The sequence below is a fragment of the Anguilla anguilla genome, chromosome 17 (assembly GCF_013347855.1).
Source record: "Anguilla anguilla isolate fAngAng1 chromosome 17, fAngAng1.pri, whole genome shotgun sequence".
NCBI classification, from domain to species: domain Eukaryota; kingdom Metazoa; phylum Chordata; class Actinopteri; order Anguilliformes; family Anguillidae; genus Anguilla; species Anguilla anguilla.
Window position 1 is genome coordinate 13,000,512 of NC_049217.1, and position 21,852 is coordinate 13,022,363.

A 21,852-nucleotide genomic window follows, 5' to 3' on the forward strand; every position below is an offset into this window, starting at 1 on the left:
TACCTCAGTGTTTGTCATCCACTTATTTTGTTTGTTTTTCCTTAATTGAGGCCTCAATTTCTGGCCTCAACAAGCCGATGCCCTGATCAGTCAGTCACTAAGGGCTCAGTTCAGTCTAACCACAAGGTGATTTGTCCTTACTTTGGAGAAATGCCTTCAAGAGTGTTATTTTTCAGTTCTTCCACAGTATTTATTGCTAATCTCTGAAACTGCCAGTCAAGCTGATTGTGTTCTGTAATGATCAAAAAAGAGAATTTGCTTAATAAACATGATTCTCCAAGTTCAGGAAAAATGCATTGTGGTTTGCTAGAATCTGAGCCTAAAGAAAAAAGCTTTGACTGAATAGCAAATGGGATTTGAGGACTGAAGAGAAATTTATCAAGAAAAAACTCTAAAATGTAAGCAACGTTCTTCTCAGACTTCCTTTGCTTAACTCGAGAGTGCTAAATAATCTCAGTATTATGTGTGTAAGAGAAAGCATACCTGCTGTTACAAGCCAATATCATGTTTATGATGGAACAAAATCAGTATTGTTTTATTTTTTGCTCTTGATGGATGTACAGAGTTTTTTTGTTTGGAGACTTTGTGAGGAAGAATAAGAAATTAAAGTGATTATTTACCACAGTTTTTAAAGTGTTCATTGGCATGGACGTACTGTATTGCACTTTGGATTCCACTACAGAGCGCAGCATGGTCAGGAACGCTGATGCAAAACTTTATTCACTGCTGTTCAATGACTGATCCTAGGCCCCACTGAACACCTGCTCATAATAATAGTAAATACCTGCCTGTTACTCATCTGTTTAAAGGGGTTCAAATGGCCATAAATGACTTGGCAAAACACCTTAACGTCTGTCCATCCGTGGGGACAATTTTAACGCCTCATGTCTGTAAAAATAGAATCGCCGGTAGCTGTTAAACTGTGTTTAATTAACTGAGAGCTCAGCGGAAGATGAAACTGGCAGACATATTATGGGGAACTGGGAAACGCCTACATGCTTCTGTTCTGGTCACACATCCATCTAAAACAAACTGATTTTAAAAATGCAGTTTCATTTTTGAGAAAGAACAGAGAAAGATATGTCTGTGGAAGTATGGTAATGTGCCCTGGTTTTGCCTGGTGGACAAATGTTTATCTAATTTTGGTTCTTTTCTGTTTATGCTAAATTAAATTGATTTTTAAATTATTCAAGCACCTTTCTGAGTTTCTCTTCCTACAAAACTCACTCTTGTCCATTGATTCCTCAGATGTGTCAGATTACTGGTTAAACAGCAGTGATGTATCACATTAGGGAAGTAAAAGAGAAAAAAATAGCATACAACCACTTCCCCCAATTATGTTTCCATGGTGAACCATTGACTCAGTAAATGATGGCATCAGCCCTTCTTGAAGCTTGAATGACACAAGACAGAAAGGATATGAAATCATCTCCATGTGGATCAGAGAGGATGTGACATCACTTTCCTGCCATTTCCTGGCAGAGACATGAGCTTGCTATAGCTAATCCAATTACACTTGGACCAATGACCTTCTGCCATGGTCTGTGTCTGAGAGATCTCTCAGCCTTATTGTCTTTCGGTGAATAATAAATTCTCTTTTTTTTTTTACTAGAATGAAAGCCATTTCTACATTACCTGCCCTTTTGTTACTGAGTGATTTTATAGGAATAAATCCTCTGAAAGGGTTTGGGAAGTCTCTTATTAATGAGGGATGTAGAGTGCACAAGGTGTCCTTGGTAAGTTTGCAAGAAGAATGTTAAAAGAATTCTGGTCACTATTTCTGGGCCATCAAATGTATGTTTGAAATGGAGTAAAACTGGATGTGTTCTACCTTCACATTTCACCAATTAAAGGCCTGTGTAATTAAAAGCATCTTTTTCAAAACAAAAACACAACTTATATTACACATAAATAAACAAAATTTAAAATATATTTACTCCAGAGAGGGACTCAGTCAATCACAGCAAGAAGGAACAGAACAACCCTGACTCTTCTTGGTGAATATCTCCTCACTATACTTTCGGCAGATACTTTTTTTATATTAGCCTACTCTGTGCCTGATTTTGTTGTAGTTGTTTTGAGGCCATGTCCTGTACTGTCGGTGTTAAACTACACACCGGAAGTATTTTTCTTCAATTACAGACAGGTGTACTGGGGAAAAACATAAGTATCATAGATATTCAATGTGGAAATCCACAGCTCATTAGAGTTTCGTTCTGTGCCAATCCACACTTCATTGTACCTATCTGCCCTTGTTTGCTGAACGGCTCTGTTGCCTTGGTGATAGAAAACACTGGTTAGAGAAACTGAACGCGGCTTAGTTTGCTACGATTTCCGCGTCTCCACGCGCTTGGAAGACCTTGGAGTTCTTTTTTTATGCATAATAACATCTTTACAGATGTAGAAAATATAAACACATTGGAGAGCGAGTGTTCTTACCAGAGCGAGGTAAGTTAGTTAACGTTTGGAAGGCTAACTCTAGTCAGCTGAATTGTATACCAATCAAATATTTCCACACCACCAGCGGATCATAGTTTCCTAATAAAATACAGTTCACTGCTAAGATCTTTTCCATGGTACTTCTGCCATACGCAATACTTATTTTCCATAGTATTTCACGGCTATATAGTAATGTACACGAAGGCTACGGCTTCATTGCTAGCCTAGTCAGTATATGATGCATGACATAAATGTACTTTTGCTCGATACGGGTCACAATTATACAGAACAGTGCTTTTAATTGAAATCTTTATGTACCTTTAAGAAAAACCGGAAAAATAACATTAATAACATTATTATTATTATTATTTGTATTATTATTATTATTATTGTTATTATTATTGTTGTTAGTGTTGTTGTTGTTGTTTTGAATGGAGTGATAACAGATTCTGGAGAATTGCATCTTATATTGTTTGAATTCCATGCATAATCAGCTGAGGAGCCTGCGTATTTCACTGTGAATTAAATGTAGTTAGGTTTTCGTCCAGCTTTTCTAACTACATTTCTTATTTGATTATATTCATTGTGAATTGCTTCTTTTAGGAGCGAGGTAACTCAACCATGCAATTTTTTCTGTTCGGAAAGTTCACCTTCCACCAGACCTGTTGCACCTTATAAGCTACCCCAATTTGGACCGCTTATCAAAGTGGGCTGGAAGGAATGTCACCCTCTAAAAGTTTTGTAAAATCAGTTGGTGAAAGCCACTGTGTGTAACCCTGATGTGGACTTTGTATTTTCCTGACTTCTGTCCTCACATGCAGATGACCTGTGGATGGTGTGAATGAGAGAAAGGACCAAATGGCCCTCAGCTCTCCGTGTGTGTAAGTGCAGCTCCACAAGCTGCTCTCCAAAGACTGTGATGCCGTTTTCCAGCCCTGTGTGTCAATTGACCCCCCCATGCATCTCAGTATTCATCTTAATACCATCAGAGTATTACTTCTTGTACCCCCAAAGACGTTTGTTTTCCAGCTTTGTACATTTTAAGTTTGAGCTGATGTCCTCTGCAGCATCCATGGTTTTTCCGCAGCGTCCATCTGCATTTAATACTTGTAATTGCAGCACACGGATGAAAGTGTGCATGACCGTACAGTATTACCCCAGCATCATTCATGATATCTGACTCTTGCATGTATTCAGGCTGCTGATGTCTTCATGTGCTGCTATCCTGACTTTTGATGTCCAGATATGCTAAGAGCCTGTGTGCTTTGCACTGAAGGCAGATTTGAATCAAGTGAAAGTAGTTGGTTTGGCTGATGGGTGAAACCTGTTTGTGTGCTGGTTGGCAGGGAGGACAGTGGTTTTGGCGCTGGACAGCTAAACCAGCTGTTGTGGGAGCCTGGTGCATCCCCCTACAAGGAAGACGATGGGCTGCTGGTCACCCATGTCAACCATACGCACGACCTGCTGGTGAGACCCCCATACCAACCACAAACCAACATCACACACAACCTGCTGGTGAGACGTCTATACCACCCAAACACCAACCACACACCAACATCACACACAACCTGCTGGTGAGACGTCTATACCACCCAAACACCAACCACACACCAACATCACACATAACCTGCTGGTGATATCCCCATACCAACTAAACACCAACATGCCAACAACACACAATCTTCTAGTGAGACTTCCGTACCAACCAAAGACCACCATGCCAACAGCGCACACATCCCGCTGGTGAGACCTTCATACCAACCAAACACCAACATCACACGCAACCTGCAGGAGAGACCTCCATGCTAACTTCATGCCAACCACATTCCAACCACACACAAGTTGCTGGTGAGCCCCTCACACAGGCACATGTTAATTTCACAACAATGTTTTTTATGTGGTTGGGAGCGTGTTAATTATCTGTTATTGTGGTTGTAGAGGGGTGGGTGTTTATCTGCAATGTTGTGGGTGCAGAGGGTTCAGGGGCTCAGAAGCACAGCCAGGGGAAGAATGAAGAGCACCACCGAGTGGTTGGAGGACCACAGTGTTGAAAACTCTGGACTCTCCCTCTCCCACATATTCTCCCTTGGCACATCCACTCTCACGTAAGCTTGTGATCCTGTGCTCATGTGGACCATAGGACCATGCCTTTTTAGCACTTGACATTTTTACTTCAACTTTATATGTTAGAACACTAAAAGTTATTTCCATATTACATCCACATCCATAATCCCTCTGATGGTAAAGCCAAGGAGTTTATAAGTCTGTTAAGCTCTTTTAATTTTACCCAACATGTCTCTGGACCCACCCACACATGTGACCATATATTAGATTTGGTCATCACTGGATATCAATTTGTATCAATTTGTTTGTTTTTTGATACATGCTTAGTTATGGATCAAGCTAACACTGATAGGATCATAAAACAGTGCTATCTAAATGCCAATTCAGCTGATGTTTTTATGAATCTTATGTCAAGTGACCTACCCACACATTTCTCCTCCTGTGAGGTTTAGGTGGATAGTTTTAACTCTAAGGTTTTAGAAAGCAATGATAGTTTTGCTCCACTGAAAACCAAGATTCTTTCTGGTAAGCAAAGAGCTCCACTGAGAAATGGATTAAGTAAGACAGATAAAAAAGGGCCTGCCATAAAGCAGAGAGAAAATGGAGAAAAACAGCTTCAAAGAAAGCTGCAAGTTTACTTTGATATCTACAGAGTATCTATAGTAGAGAACTGAAGCATGCCAGACAATCATTTATCTCTGACATTATTAACAACCACAAAAATAATCCAGTAACTCTTTTTTTCTATCTACTGTTGATAGTCTGATAAATCCCCCTTTTGCAATCCCTTACAAACTTCTTTCCACTACTAAGTGTAATGAATTTGCTGCTTTGTTAAATTATGAGATTGTAGACATCAGAGTTAACATCTCTAAAACCAGACTACAGACAAATGTTGAGTTCCCATCTTCATTTTGTGCTTCTTATGACATTCTGACACATTTTACCATGGTTGACTTGAAAATGCATAGTGAAGTTTTATCTTTGTCGAGCTCTTCAACCTATCCCTTTGATTCGATTCCGACTACCTACAGTTTTTATGATGATGATGATGATAATTCTTTATTGTCAGATCAAGTCTGAAATTTTTCAGCTCCATTTGCAACATCACAGAAAAGAAAAAAATTAGACAAGAAACAAAGATACATACATTTAACATAACATTACAATCACAGAACACAATATTCACGGCCCTTCAACGTACATTTGATCTGGGATTAAGCTCCATATTTAATTTTAGGATTGACTGGTGTACAAAAGAGTGCTTCAGTCTGACCCTATTAAATCGTGGAACCCTGTATCTCTGGTTTGATGGTAACAATTTGAACAATTTTTTAGCTGTCTCTCAGCGGATGTGCTTACCATAGTAAATTGCTCTTTGCAGATTGGTACTTTTCCTGGCTCACATAAAAAACTGCCATTGTTAGGCCTTTATAAAAGAAAATTTGTCTTGATCCTTCGGTAATTAGTAATTATAGACCTATTTCCAACCTTTCATATCGCTGCAAAATACTTCAAAAAGTGGTGTTCAAGCAATTAAATGACTTTCTGAATGCACACTGTATTTATGAAAAATTTAAATCCGGGTTTCGTTCTAAGTATAGCACAGAAACTGCATTAGTTTGGGTGCTTAATGGCTTAAGGTATCAATACAGACTTAAACAGGCATTCTATACTGGTGCTGCTGGGCATGAGTGCCGCTTTCCATACGGTTCACCACAACATTCTGCTTGACAGACTTCAGAAGCATATTGGCCTCTCAGGACTGGTTCTAAATTGGATTAGGTCCTATCTGACTGGACAAACTTTTTATGTTGCCCCTGGCAACCACATGCCCAAGAAATTGAAACTATCATGTGGCATCCCCCAGGGGTCCATTCTTGGGCCCCTGTTGTTTCATTTATATATGCTTCCCCTAGGGGATGTTATTAGGAAGCATAACATTAATTTTCAGCTGTACTGTGAGGATACCCAACTTTATATTTCTTTATTACCTGATTACTTCAATATTCTGAGTTTTTTAATCCCTTATATTGAAGATATAATGTTATGGATGTCCCACAACTTTTTACAACTTTACATGAATACATTAAACCTGTCTTGAATTCATTACACTGCTACCTGTTAGCTCCAAAATTTATGATGTGCAGCTTTTGATGAAGGGAATTTAATTGGTTTTGATTTTATTTTATGGTGTTTACTGTTACTTCCTTTGTTGTATGAGTTTGTTTGTTGTATGATTTCCATGGTTGTTTTTTTAATTTTTATTATTATTATTTATTTTTCAGTCTGTTGTATCTGAACTGCTTTTGTATAGCACATTGACTTCCCATATGGAATGTGCTATATAAATAAAATTTGATTGGTTTGATTGATTTGATATTGTGAGTCGTAGGTTTTCTCCAGGCTAGTGTCTAACTGCACGTCCCTGTGTCTGTGCAGGAGAGACGAGGATGGCAATCCCAGGAGACACCTCCAGATCAGTGTTGGAACACTCAATGAGTTTGAGGCCCGCCTCCTGCAGTGAGCCCTGCTCCCTCTGCTGATTTCATAGTGGAGTGATGTCACTGTGATCAAAGCACTAGCCCATAGAGCAGTGAGCAGGGTCAGGTGGGAATGAAAGAGAGGGGTCTTCAGCATAAGCCAACATAGTGAACAAGCAATGACATATAGTGATGCAGTGTGGGAATGTAGAGCCAAAATGGGCTCCTCTATGTGCACAGCATTTATTTCCTTTTACAAACATGTGCATGTTGTGTTTCCAGAATGATTGATACGTACCACGCCAGGATGAAGTGGCTGACTGAAGGAAGTCTGAAGGTCAGTTTAATCTCTGTCTGTGTTCACAATATCACCACCCTGTGACCAGCCATTTTGCCGTGCCACACTGTGTGTTTACTGTCCTCTCCAATGCTTTCACTGTACCTCTATTATGCTCTTTGCTCTGTGTTTTCCCATGCGTCACCACACTTCACCATCATCAGGCATTTGGGGTGGTGAGGGGGTCCAGGGTGGGCGTGGTCATTGACTCCTCCCATGCTGCCTGTGAGGCAGGGAGACTCTCACAGCTCCAGAGCGACCTGCAGGTAAGTGGAACAGTGCCCCCTGTTGGAAAGCCCCAGTATGACCCCTGAGCACAGGGCACAGACAAGTTATTTATCCCAGTGTAAAGGTGTGTGCTGTGTACAAGTGTTTGTTGCATGTAAAGGTATATGTAGCAGTGTAAAGTTGTGCGAGTTAAGAGAATGTGGGTTGTGTATAAAGGCATGTATTGCCTATAAAGGTGTTTTTTTCCTATGAAGGTGTGTATCCTTTTTTTGCAGTGTCTGATCAATGAGCATCTGAGCCATAGGAAGCAGCTGTATGCCATGTCGTTTGGGACAGAGGTTAGCTTGCTGTGGGACGGGCCTAGAGACGCAAATTCCAGCAGGTGAGACTAGGATCTCAGGGGTCAGAGGTCAAGTGGGTCAAATCATCACTTCCACTACACTCAACAACCAGCTAATCCAGAATGCAGCCACACAACTTGTCTTCAATTTTCCCGGGGGTATCACATGCTTATGTGATACCCCTCCTCATCCCACTTCACTGACTTCCTGTTGCAGTTCACATAAAATTTTTAACTTTGGTACTAAACTACATGGCAGCAGATGGAACAGCACCAACACATCTCCAATCAATCAATCAATCAACCCTAGACCCTGGCCAGATCTTTCTGTTCAGCAATCCCCAGGGTGACTGGCTCTCCCCTCCCTGCATGGTTGCTTCTCCCAATTACTATGTCTGTTTGTGCTGCCTCCCTCTGTGCTGAAATGAACTTGGACGAGACAGCAGAATTGTTGTTGGTCATCTTGTGATGCAGACTGAAAATGCATCTCCTCTGATTGCATCTTGGCTCCCCTCCAACCCCTACGCTTACAAATGCTCTTTGGTTTATCATGGTATTTTTATGGTTATGTATGGGATGGGTTTTTTTAAAAAGAGCTCCACCAGTGTGTACTGTTTCACAAAGCGCAGAAGAAGCGATGTGCCCGACTTCTTTTCAGACTCTGCCCTGAGAACATTTAACAACCCCCCCCCCCCTTGGTTTTTGGTGGCCATACTTTTTTCTGTTCATGCTCAGTGTTGCTTTTACAGATGTTTGCTTATTTATAACGTAAAATGCATATGTATTTGTTTTAGAGTAGATCTTGTAAACTCTACAGAAGTGCTAAATGGACAACTCCGGCCCAGCAGATGCATTTATACGACTTCCTGACTACCTCAAGGCTTAATGTACTGATAAATGACTTACCTGGATTCAAAAATAGATGGTGCATGCAGGATTGCCTATGTTCAGTGGATGATGGAAAATTGGTCGTTATTATTTGAGTGTGATACATGGATTGGTTTTTCTTCCTACATTTTTCTGGTTATTTTTTTGTTGTTTTGTGGATTGAACCATGTAGGTGATGTACAGGAATGCTGCCCTGAACTGAAAGAAATAAAAAGTCCTCTCTCTCACTCCAGGCTAAGGGAGATGTGCCAGTGGGTACAGAAGCTCTGTCCTGCTGGTGGGTGTAATCTCCTCAATGCCCTCCGGAGGGTGCTGCAGTGCAGGGAGCTGGACTCACTCCTCCTCATTCTGGGCTCCTGGTAAACGCCCAAAACCATGCTGTCTCGGCTAATCACAAAGCAGTACCAAATCATGCTGTTACCCAATCAGAAACGAGGATAAAGCGGTGCTCTCTGCCAATCAGAAACCAGTACTGAATCATGTTCTCAGCCATTCACAAAGGACCAAGCCTCACTCTCATCTACTCATAAACCAAAAACAAACCACTGTTTCACCCAGTCACATGTTAGGAGCAAATTGTGCTTTCACCCAATCACAAGCCAAGACCAAACTATCACTTTAAGGCAGTAATGTTGACTGGAGCAGACTTTTCACTGTGCTCTTCAAGGTATTTCAGCAAATTTGTTTCAGCAAGATTAACGGCATCCTTCACTCTTTAAACTTACTTCTGAAATCACAGAGCCATTGTTTCATATCAGTGCTGTGGAAAATTGAAATGCCAAATTTGCTATTTGTTGTGCATCTCATTTTAGTCCAGATCAGACATCAGACACATTGTTTGATTATGTGGAGCAGTGCACTCTGGGAAGGGAGCTGTCCATCCTCGCCGTGGCATATGGCAGCAGCAGTCCAGTGACCATTGTGAGTAAAAGGAGGATTATGGGTAAAAATATAGTGCATGGAGGAGCAGGCTCCTGACACGTTTGTGTTCCACCCCATCACAGGGGATCGTTAAGAGACTGGCAGAGGTCACCGGAGGTCGTTTCCATATCTTCTCCGACATGAGACAGGTAGCTCCGCACCCACTCAGCTGTGAATGTCTACATCATTAGCAGAGGACTGAAATAGCACATTATCTCTCCCTCCCCCCCTCACTTTCTGTCTCGGTGTCTGTCTCATTCTGTGTTTCTCTCTCTCCCGTGCCCCCCCCCCCCCCCCTCTCTGGCTCAGTGTATGGTGGACAGCAGTGACATGGAGCTCATATGGGGGGAGCTCCAGGCAGCAAGGGGAGTCCTGGGAAACCTACAGGAGATGCGGGGGGGTCGGGTCGGAGAGACGCAGGTGACCGTGATGCAAGAGGTACTGCATCCGGTTCATTTCATCAGCAGATCAACGTGATCTAATTCCGCGGTTTCAGTTTTACTGTCACAGATGGTTTGCCTCTGTCATGTGTTTGGGCCATTTTGTCTGAAAGGCAAAATATGCAATTTCAATCAGATCTCTCTTCAAGGCATTTTCTAAGCTTGTGAGACAGATAGCTTCATGCTCATGTTGGTTCATTCTGCACACAGGTTTGCGCTGAGGTGGACAGCTTGTGTCTGACCCGCCTCCTTCCCAAATCAGCCAGTCAAGATGCTCCACTCTGCCTGCAGAGTCCAGGTTTCCTGCCCTCAACCTCAGCAGAGTGGCTGCAGAGCCATGGGCTCAAAGGTTCTGGGTCTCTCTCTCTTTCTCTCTCTTTCTATCTCTCTCTCTCTCTCACCCTCTCTCTCTTTCTCTGTCACTTTGTTATTATTGGCAAGCCTTACAGAATTTCAGTGTTTCTCATATAAGGGCTCAGCTCACTGGTCAGTGGTTTTATAAAATGCCTGTAGTCCCTGTCCCTGATTGGCTGGAGCTGAGACTGACAGGAGGCTGTCTCCTCCTCCCTGCAGCGCAGAGGCTGGGCGTGTACCAGGTGCTGGCTCCCCACGCACACTCCCCGCTGCAGGAGTTTGTGCCTATTCTGCGCAAGACTGTCAGCTCCACGGTACACCAGGTAAAGCCCTGCCCCCTAGAAGCACCAGAGTCGTCGCGGTAACCATGCTCTATGCTTCCGACTTATTAACCTATTGGAAAGGAGCTGCAGGTATGGGTTACATAGCTGTAATCTGAGTGGGCGTGCATATCAGGTGTGTTTTAAGGACAGGCTGTCTGGACACACCTCCCTCATAACTCCCCCCTTTCACCTGTGCTGTCCCTTTCCCTCCATCTCTCCATCCCTCATACCCCCCCCCCCCCCCATCTCCTCAGAAAGCCATGGTGCAGTTTGAGTGGCATGATGGGACAGTGAAGAATGTGCATGTGGATCCGCCCCTTCTCTATGCCTATCAGGTGGGTGAGGTGGTCCCTGGCATTAGTTGTGATTGGACAGTCACTTTTTTGTAGCTGAGTTGTTGGTCTGTAAATGAAATCGCTTCTGGGTCTTACATTTGTTGTTTTTTTGGTTGTTTTGTTTGTGTTTTTTTTAAACTGTCATTAAATAAAGAGCTTATTTATCTTTTCTTTATGCTTTCTTCCTCTTTTTTCTCTCCAATTTGGAATGCCCACTTGTGTTAAGATGCTCATCTTAACCTGTGTTGTCAGTTTGGCAGTGTGCAGACAAGCATGTGATTTCCTCAGAAGTGTCCAACGTTAGCCACTTCTAACGCAGTTCGCAAGTCGCATTCACATAGACATGAGTGGGAGCAAGGCATTTCATGTGTAGCTCAACAGAAGAACTTGCAGACACCTGAATGGTCAGCAGGGGTCACTGGTGCGCGATGAGACACTGTCATCCCAGATGACTGCAATCCTCCCATCCCTGGGCAATGCTAGATTTAGAATTCGATACCAGACCATGGCACTCCTCCATGCCCTAGAACGGAGCCTTAACTGGATGAGACACCCAGCTGCCCCAAAATGGAGCTGGTTATAGTAAGAGTCTGTTATTGTCTTTTGCAGAAACAGCTGGTGAGTGCAGTGAAGGTGCTGGAGAAGAGAGTGGCGTGGCTCAACACTGGAAGCCGTCAGATCTGGGGCACAGTGTGTGAGCTCAGGCAAGAACCAGCGCATCCTGTAAACTCCTCCATCTAATAACCAACTAATGCGACAGAGGCTGTTGTAACGTTTTACGCACCATGGTGAGGTGTAATTTTACACAGCAGTGGTGAGGTGTAACGTTTACGCTTCAGTGAGTAGGTATAAAGTTTGTGCTACAGTGGTGAGGACTGCACTTTACAGTGCAGTGGGTATGTGTCAAATTTACGCTGCAGTGATGAGTTGTAAAGTTTATGTGTTCATGTGCTTCTCCCCTGCAGGGTGCTGGTCCTGGTGGATGTGTCTCAGTGGAACTCACAGTACCTTCGCTACATACAGCTCTCCCTAAGACTACTGCTGCAAGAACAAATGGCTAACAAACACAGCTTCAACATCATCGCGTATGTGCACACACGCAAATGCATAAAAACATACACACACACACACACCCATGTTCATGCACACATACAAACATACACAGATACAGTTTCAACGTCATCACTTACGCACACACACATGCTTATTGTAGTCCATTGTGTTAAATTATTTTTTCTACATTAATAATTAATCTTTCAGTGACCATAAAGGCAAGTTTGTCTTGCCATAGTCTAAGTAGTCTGAGCAGGTCTGAGTGGGGTCAAGTGGGGTCTTGTGTGGTGGGTGCTGTCAATCATTCTTTTTTGTTGAGCAATCTGCAGCTCTGCAGGATTCATGTTGCACTTTTTCATGACCATTTTAATTGGGTCTTTTTTCTGGCCACATGAAGAGCGCATGCCACCAACCAATTATCCTTCGTGGAAGACGACTTTCTTGCATTCTATACAGTGCTGCTGGAAGCAGTGTTGGTGGTGGACTAGTAGGAGGCAGTCTTTCCTCTAGATTCTAGATAATAGATACTCAAATCTGGACCTCAAATCCAAATCCGGCCTTGGTTTTCTTTTCCCCCAGGTAATATAACTGAACAATCAGAGCTACTGATTGGCCGGACTGTATTCACACCTGACTCCCAGGTAAAGGGCGGGTGGAAAACCTGCAGTCCTTGAACCTCAAGGGCCATCATTTGAGTTCTAGGTCAAGCAAATTTAATGCATGACCATAATGATGGGGAGACTGTGCTGTAGGAGGAGCTGTCCTTTAGATTGGAGGACCTGGCTGACTGTGGTCATTAAAGGTTCAGAGTGAGGGTGAAAGAGTAGCGGTGTTAACTCCAATGTCCTGTCCAAAATCTCACAAAACTGGCTCTGTACACGTGGCCACCTATTCTCCCCCTCCCTACGTCTTCCTGGCCATGCAGTGCCTTGAGTTTCATTCCCCAGGTCGTCACTAAAAAAAGAGCATTAGTTTTGAACTATCTGCTGGTAATTTCATTTCTGTGAGGATTTTAAAATTCCTTACTTGTCCTGAAGAGAATATGAGGTGACTCATCGTTAATAAGCTGAGCGCATGCAGGCAGAGCCAGGAAGAACCTTAACTCCACTGCAGGAACAAGCTGTAAAATATATTAGCCAGATTTCCATTTTGTGTGCTCAGGCATATGATGTGAAGTTCATTAGCCAGTTTTTAGGTTAGCTCATGAAAGGCTTTTATGAGTTTCTGTCACGTAAATATCTACATTACAAAACATTTAATTTACAAAACATTTTTCTAGCAGAAGCTCTTATCCAGAGCTGCTTATAAATGTAACTTTTTAATGCACATTCCATTTATATAGCAGGATATTTTCAGGTTAGGTACCTTACTCAAGGGTACAACATTTGAGTTATTAGCCCACTTTTCTAACTGCCAAATGACCAACCATAAATCTTGCAGTAATATAAGAGTGCTAATGGGTATTTGTTGTGTAAATATCTCTGCTATATTATTAGCATTTTAATGGGTATTTAATTTGTAAATACCTGGCAGTTTTGGTGGAGATGTTTGCGCCTGGCAGAATGAGATGGTGGAGACTAGCACCAAGAACCTTCAGGAAGCTTGGAGGTGAGAGAGAATCATCCCACCACACCTAAACACCAACCCATAGCCGCACCACACTGTGCCTCACTAAACCAAACCATAACCGCACCACACGATTGTCACGCCGCACCATGCTACACTATATCACAACAGCACCACATTATTATAACACTTCACCACACCAAACCACAGCCTCACCACACAGTACTACAGTATCCAGCCATACCACACCACACCATGTTTTCCAATGTGAGGTCAGAGGTCATGGAGCAGGGCTGTGTTCCAGTGTGAGGTCAGAGGTCATGGGGCAGGGCTGTTTTACAGGTGGGTGCAGGGGTTGCAGTGCGAGGGGAGTCGGAACATGCTGGCAGCTCTGAGACTTGCTGTGGAGAACAACCTGCAGGGGGAGCCAGAGCACAGCCAGGGCCTTTACCTGCTCACCTGTGGCGTGCCTGACCAAGACATGGTAACATCCAACACTTCCTCTGGTGCCCCCTGATGCCCTGAAAGTGTAATTAGGATAAATCCAGTCTCTCACAGGGATATAGCACAGATATGTAAATCATGCGTTTTGTGAGTATTCTGTGTGTGTGTGTTCGTACTTGTTCCTCTCGGCAGGCTGCAGTAGAGGGGTATGTGTCCCAGTGCAGTGGGGGAGGGGCTTGGCGGTTACATGTGTGCCTGTTTGGGGGGGTGGAGCCCACAGCGCTGAGCTGTCCCTTCCCACCCCGCTATGCCACCCAAGTGGAGACTGTCGATGCCCTACGAAGCCTGGCACACTCCACCGAGGGGCGCTTTCACTGCTTCAGGAAGTCAGGTATCCCCCATCCTACCCCAAAACCTGCACTTCCAAACCTGCCTCCCAATAGCCCCATACCTGCCTTCTATGTCCCCCCAATCCCCCCTTCGTCGGGTGACCTTCTTAAAGAGAGGTCAACTATTGGAAAGAGTCTGGTTGGATGGGCGCTGTAAGCATTGTTATGAACACGTGTGATGGTTTGTGATAAATTGTCCAGTAAATAAAATCACCTCTATCTTCCCCTTCTAGGCATCGTAGAGAGTGATGACATCACTGCCTTAATGGCAGAAATAGAGAAGGCAACCAGGTACTGGGAGAAGGTGAGAGAGGCTGTGTTGGTTGGTTCTCTTTTTGCAGTACACTGTACTGATTAATTCTTTGTGCACAGTTCTGACTGGTTCTCTGTTTGCACTTTTCTGTGCTGATTGGTTGTCTGTGTGCAGAGATGTGTGCTGATGGGTTCTCAGTGTGCAGTTCTCAGTGTTGATTGGTTCTTTGTGCTCAGTGCTCCATGCTGGTGGACTCTGTGTCCCACCGGACAGGCTGCAAGGGGGTCAGCGAGGCGCCGATGCTGGAGGGCAAGCAGCCTACTGTAACCATGGAGACGTGGATACCTCCCCGCCCCACCGCTCTCACGCTCGCCAGGCTGGTTAGTCCCCCTCCCTACCTCCACCTGCTTCTGTCCTCTTGCTCATTTCTCCACCTCTGGCTCTCCATCCATTTACCTGTCCACCTCCAGCTTTTTTTTTACACCTCCCCATCGTCCTTCTGTGTGTGTGTGTCTGCTGCAGCAGTGTGTGACCCAGAGGCAGTGTTGTAGAAGGGTACTGGTTTATTACTGCACACTGTCCTGTTCACACCATTCATAACTCTAATTATTATTATTATTGTTATTACTTGTTACTTATTAATGCTAATAATTGCTATCATAGTTATGTGATGAAAGGGAAGGTTTTCCTCTCTCTCTCTCAGCAGGTGAAGGCACAGAGAGAGGAGGAAGCTTCACCTGTGAAAGCTCTTACCTGGTGCCCCAGCAAATCCCCAGGTGAGCATGCCGGAGCCCCACCCTCCTTCTTTCAATGGGCCAGGAGACACTACTTCTGCTCATCTGGGTTCCCTGTTCAATAAGGCAGGGCGTGTCAGGAGGCCTTAGACATGACAGGGTGTGTTGGGTGTATCAGGGTTGCAGCTGAACAAGTGATTGGTTGTGATCATTCTCTTCCTGTTTTTGCCCCAGCACAGCCAGCGAGTAGCAGGGGGCCAACAGGAAGTGGAGCCAGACACAGGAAGTCCTCTGTCTCTCACTCTGTGTTTTATACAGAGGAAGGCAACAACCTTGCTAAGGGTGTGTATGTGTGATTGAGTGTGTGTGTATAATTGGGTCTGTGTATGTGCTTTATTAATTTATTTTTTCTTTATTTTTACTGCAGGTTTTGTCTTTAAGAAATATCCAAAAGCACAGAGTGCACGCAGGGCTATTCCCAAGGTCACTCTGCCCAAGGAAGAGGAAATTTGCTCAACCAAGCAGGTGCATTATGGGAGTTGTTGTTTCGTTTGGCACATTGAGGCCTGTTTCCTATTTCTGTAACTGTGTTTCTTTCAGTGGCTGAAGCGTTTCGGAGTGAGGAAGCTGAAGCTGGATCTGGATAGGCTGGCATCAGGCCCGGACTGCACGCATCATAAGAGTCCTGCCTCACACGTGCCCGTCTCCGCCCCAGACACACCCAGCCTGGCCTCCTGCAGCCCGGTCCTGGCATACTGCAGAAATATCCCTCTTGTCGACTTCAACGTGAGCACCGCCATACTAGGGGCACTGTGAGAGAATGTACACTTGTTGTGGGGTACTCTGGTGAGAATGTACATTTGCTGTTGTCGGGCACACCGTGATAATGCGCACTTCATTTAGGGCACGCTGTGTGAGAGTGTACACTTCTTGTAGGGCACACTGTGTGAGAGTGTACACTTCTTGTAGGGTGCATTGTGAGAGTGTACACTTGTTATTGCAGGGCACACTGAGGCATCTTCAGTTGGCGCCACGGGAGCTGGATCAGTACCTCTCCCAGACAGGAAGACTCCTCAGACGCTACGCTCGCAGGATACAATGGCTGCTCTCTGGTACGTTGCGGCCTCTTCTCTGATTGGCTGCTCATTCAAAGCCTCTTTTCTGATATGATGATGTCCAGCAGGCTGCCCTCTAATTGTTTTTTGATCATTGGTCAGTATGTCAGCTGGTGAACTGCATAATGAAATGAAATGGCCGAACTGTTAAACACCTGAGTGAACAGAGATGGCAGGTAGAGGAAAGAGATGGCTGTGTGATTCGGAAAAGAATCTTTCCGTATGTCGTATCGCCTGACGAGGTCTGTTTACTGTTGTAGAAGCACATCACTCAGTTTCCATATTAAAGCCAAAGAGGATATATCACATAAAACTATCAGGTGACTCTGGCAGAGTTCCACACGTGCTGTAATTCCTCCTGGCTCAGCGGAGGTAGGCTGATTACTCTGTTTGAGTGCAGCACTTTCAAATGCCCAAATCACAGGAATGGCAGGCTACAGCACCGGCTTCGGGCATTCTGTGGGCTTCTGGTCCCGTGTAATACCACAGGTCACATGGGCGTATCTGTCTCTCTCACCGCGGAGTAAAGTGCATTAAAAGCAGGGCCTGATGGGTGCGTGTTGCAGTCTGTCAGAGCAGCGATGCATTATTCACGCGCTTCCTGTGCATTGAGCTGAGTGCTGAGGGGTGCTGTGGGTTTGACAGGGTGAAATGAGCAGGAGTATGTCTCACCCTGCCTGTTTCACAGTCTCCAGAGCTAGAGCAACGTGCTGAATAAGTACGAGTCGTCAGCATTCACGGATACCAGAGCACATCAGATTCTTACCGCTGTTTTAGCACTCAGGTTCTCCAGGGGGGAAGCAGCTTTCTGTCAGAACACAGTGAGATAAGCAGCCACATTTAAGTGCTCAGACATAGATATACTAATATTTAAAATCAGTTCCACTAGCACTCTGGTGATGTGAAGACATGGACCTGCAGACTCCTAGCTCTTCACTTTCAACCTGCTGGACATAATATATAGATAGAACCGCCCAGTTCCGTGAAGGCAATTGCTGATCCAATAAATAACTGACATTAGGATAAATTAATTACAGGTGTGTAGGTGGTGTTTCAAGTGTAGAAAATAAATTCAGTGGATGGGTCCAGATTGATTTATTTATTTTTTTGGGTCTTACTTAAGCCGGCTTGAATTTGTTGTGGGCGGTGAGGAGTTGATTAGGGCACAGATAAAAAGCAGAATTACTGCAGTGGAGGAGTACAGAAGGGGAGAGTCGATGGGGTAAAGTATACAGGCAGTTAGATTCTTGCAAATTAAAAGCTTCAGGAGATTAAGATTGGAAAATGATGAGAAGCTAGGAAGAGTCCTGAATGTACTGGCATAGTTGCAGATATCAGTTTGGTTTGCAAATTAAGTGAAGTTATCTGCTCCAAGAATGGAGGAGGAGGTGAGTTCAGAAGCAAGGAGAAAGTAGGTCTTCTTCTTTTCAGTGGCTTTGATTTTGGTTTGAAAATATTTAGATTTAACAGACAAGAAAGTCCTAAGAGGTGTTGGTTAGATGGCCGGCATGTTTCTCTCCATTTTGTGGATTGCAGGTTGGCTCTGTCTGCTCGTATGAGAATGTCAGGCTGCCTTGGACAGGAAGAGGATAGTTTTGCAGGTTAGTACGGTAAGAGGGCTGAGCAAGTCAAGGGCGTCAGAAAGTGTGGATAGCATGGAGGAGGTGGCCAAGTGAAGGACACATTGCCTTATTGAAAAACCTGAACATAACCTTCTCCTCTCTGGTTGACTGTTGTTGCAGTGCGCATTCAGATAAGGACATGCCTGAATTGGACACATACAATCAGCTAACTGTGGGCGATCCTAAAAAAAGGCACAATTGTTCCAGAGAACTGGAGAGACTAAAGTTGGAGTTGGAGTATGATGTGTGCAGAGAGTTTAAAATGGAAACTGGTGGGCTTGTCTCCTAGGTAGCCGGCGCGTCTTTGGGGTGCTGCTGGAGAGGGATGTCTGCATCCTGCTGGACTGCTCGGGCTCCATGGCAACCTCCCTGCCCGAGGTGAAGAGGGAGCTCAGCTCCCTGATCTGGGATCAGCTGCGCCCAAACAGGCACAGGTAGGACCCTGCACACACACCCAAACCCCACACACCCCAGAACCTTCCATCTGTGTTTGCAGGCTTGTTTGTGTGCACGTGTGTATGTATGCGTGTTTATATGCGTGTATGGTTTACTTCCGTGTGTGCATGCATGTGTGGGTCACGTTGTGAATGCGGTTTTGTGCAAGTGTTGTGTTTCACGTGTGTACTTGTGTTTGTTTTGCAGATTTACTCTGGCTGCGTTTTCGGGGGAGGTGCAGACATGGCGCCCCACCCTAACAGAGGCCTCGGAAGAGGCGTGCCGGGAGGCGGAGCAGTGGGTGTGGCAGCTGTGCGCTCACGGGGGCACCTGCACCCTGCAGGCCGTACAGGTGAACACTGTGCCATACCGCACCTGATCCACAGTCAGCTCCCATAGCTCTAATCAAGTGTCTGAAGCAGCAGCTGCCATTCCTGTGCGCTCACTTTGTTGCTATTGCACATTTCTCCCTCTAAAACATGATGGAGGGTTAATGCTGAATCTCTATTGGCAGTTTGCCTGTGGGCTGGGCGACTCTGTGGGCGTGTACATGCTGAGTGATGGGAAGCCAGACTCCAGCTGCAGCTTGATCCTGCAGGCGACTGAGAGGATGAGTCAAGGGAAGCACATCATTGTGCATACCATCTCCTACAACTGCAATGACAGGTACCCACACACACAGGTACACATACACACACACAAACACACTCACACACACATACACATGTACACGCATACACACACACACTCACATGCACACACACGCACACACGCATGCACACTCACGTGCACACACGCACACACACACACACACCCTACAACACTGTTAACATCTCTTACAACAGTGCAGGCAGTAAATGCTAAAATAGCTCAAATAGATCCAATTTGCTATTGGATATCTCTCTGACAGCGCTGCCAATGAATTCCTGCGGAAACTGGCCCACCAGACAAAAGGCCGGTTCCATTGTTTCCAGGGCGACGCAGACTTGCTGGTTGCTGCAATGCTGAAGGAGGGGTCCACCGAGGAAGCCGTGAGTGGTGAACCCTGCGCTTATGGACGGGTTTTGTGGTTATTATAATGTTCTTCTACTTTAGCCCATGAAACAGGGCATGTTGTTATTATAATGTACCTCTACTGCAGCCAGTCAGTCAGGCCTTGTGTTGAAGTGGGCATTTCAGCCTCTCTCTGGCTGCCTACAGGAACCAACTTGTTCCGCCTTTGAGGGAGACGACCTGAGGGGATTGGCCAAGGAGATGGACAAACTGAGACATTTCCGGAAACAGGCTTCAGCTTTCCGGTTGGTGTCCCCATGACAATGCAGTGGAATGTCCGCCCTTCACATCAGTGACATCAGGGATGCGTTGTCACAGAAGACGTTTTCCTTTGTGTACCCATGTAACACTGTGGCGCTGCCCACACAGAGACAGCCCTGCTACAGAAGGTTGTGGGTTTGGATCCCAGCTGGAAAACAGACTTTAATCTGGAGGTTTCCTTCAAATGCATCTGCATACATCTAGGTGTAGAAATCGATATGTATTAAACGTTAGGTTTCTAAATATCAAAGAAAAAGCATCAAGATCTGATAAACCAGTGATAAAACATCAGCACATGAACAAGTAAACAACATACAGGTGTAAGAAAATAAATATATAATTAATCATAAATGATGATTTTGTAACCATTGCTGGGAATCTGGGAAAAAGTGTCACATTCTTTCTCACAGCTGAACTCACTGTTCTAAACTGTGTCCTCTCTGTCTGCAGGAAATGTAAATTCTTTCTTAAAAAGTGAAGTGTCTTGTTTATAATGCAACATCTTTTTTATAGGAAGATTCTTTTGGAGAAGCAGACTCCAGTGAAGGGCTAGACTGAAAATGATGAAGGTGCTGATGAAGACCTTCTCATCCGGCTTCCCGAGATGTCTCTGCATTTCATTCTTAAATAATTTCCTCCCAAAATAATTAAAATCTTTGAAAGTTTTAACAATGTACTTCAATGAATAACTATTATGAGCAATGAAAAAAAAGATTTTTTATTAATTTATGTGTATGTAATTTTGATGGGACATATCAAAATCTTGTAATATTGAAGGTAATACAAAGACGAGAACTTTCTTTTCAATCTTAGTATAGGCTTTTTGGTGTTTCTTAAGTTTTTTGGAGAATTATGCTACAGGGCAAACACAGGAGTCCTGGACCAGTGCAGTTTTGACACCCACATCAGGGGTGTACTGAAAAGGTAAAGTTAAGGTGCAGTCAAAATTGGTTCACTGGACAAGATGGCTTTTGATTGACTGAAAACCCTATGCCAAGAGTCATTTGTACAGTGCCGTGAAAAAGTGTTTCCCCCCTTCCTGATTTCCTCTTATTGCATATTTTTCACACTGAATGGTTTCAGATCTTTAGATAAAATGTAATATAGAGGGAATAAAGGGAACCTGAGTAAACGCCAAACATATTTTTAAAATTATTTCATTTATTTAATGAAAAAAGTAATCAGACACCCAAAAAGAAATTGCCCCCTTAAATGTATTAGCTGGTTGCACCACCTTTATCAGCAATAACTGCAACCAAACTCTTAGAATTTAATATCTAGTGGAATGTGATTGTGGAATAGAGTGCTTGCTTGTGGTGTCTACTTCACTCTGATGGTATGGTTCAGTATGAGTGAGGTTTAGATTCAACAGGGCTGACTGTGTTAAATTAGTTGAATCTAATTATCAATTAAATATGGTTAATTGTTTGATAGAGTAACTAAGGGGGCAATGACTTTTACACATGGGTGGCTGATATGGGTATTTCATAACAATTTTCATAAAATAAATGAAATTTTAAAGTGTTTTGTGTTTACTCGGTTTCCCTTTGTCTAATATTACATTATGTCTGATAATAGAGGAAATCAGTCAGGGGGAAAATAGGCTATATCGATGGAAAATCAAGATTTTTTTGCACAAGTACAGTCTCTGTTTCGTGTAGCCTCACATCTTACGGGCTACGGGTAAAATGTATTGTTTACAGTGTAGTTTGTGTCGGCACACATCCTGAATAAATGATTAGACTTGGGGTAACAAGACTAGATCTTGGCACTGC

General features: G+C 44.0%; 1 protein-coding gene across 4 annotated transcripts; it reads left to right on the top strand.

The window, feature by feature from the left end:
- Positions 1–2,255: 2,255 nt before the first annotated feature.
- vwa3a (von Willebrand factor A domain containing 3A) lies at positions 2,256–21,838 on the top strand. 4 transcript variants are annotated; one of them, XM_035396916.1, is made up of 33 exons: positions 2,260–2,448; positions 3,261–3,320; positions 3,786–3,906; positions 4,414–4,544; positions 6,946–7,026; positions 7,269–7,323; positions 7,488–7,589; positions 7,827–7,933; positions 9,013–9,138; positions 9,592–9,700; positions 9,784–9,849; positions 10,010–10,138; positions 10,351–10,489; positions 10,714–10,817; positions 11,072–11,152; positions 11,762–11,856; positions 12,118–12,237; positions 13,739–13,813; positions 14,114–14,255; positions 14,408–14,606; positions 14,838–14,908; positions 15,094–15,237; positions 15,561–15,633; positions 15,826–15,933; positions 16,019–16,116; positions 16,192–16,377; positions 16,595–16,703; positions 18,618–18,762; positions 18,971–19,115; positions 19,278–19,429; positions 19,674–19,794; positions 19,964–20,061; positions 20,591–21,838. In XM_035396916.1, exons 2-33 carry the CDS (start codon positions 3,298–3,300, stop codon positions 20,628–20,630), a joined length of 3,495 nt encoding a protein of 1,164 aa, XP_035252807.1. In that variant the 5' UTR covers positions 2,260–2,448; positions 3,261–3,297; the 3' UTR covers positions 20,631–21,838. The 4 variants fall into 4 exon arrangements, with proteins under 4 accessions (XP_035252810.1, XP_035252807.1, XP_035252808.1 ...); XM_035396917.1 differs by lacking the exon at positions 6,946–7,026; XM_035396918.1 differs by lacking the exon at positions 3,261–3,320.
- Positions 21,839–21,852: the final 14 nt, after the last annotated feature.

What these genes read in the sequence shown, in the direction of transcription:
- vwa3a (XM_035396916.1), top strand. Translation starts at nt 3,298, where the DNA reads ATGGCCCTCAGCTCTCCGTGTGT. An exon ending in TCTTCTCCGACATGAGACAG is followed by an intron (nt 9,850 to 10,009) that starts GTAGCTCCGCAC and finishes TCTCTGGCTCAG; the next exon opens with TGTATGGTGGACAGCAGTGA. An exon ending in CTGCGCCCAAACAGGCACAG is followed by an intron (nt 18,763 to 18,970) that starts GTAGGACCCTGC and finishes TTTGTTTTGCAG; the next exon opens with ATTTACTCTGGCTGCGTTTT.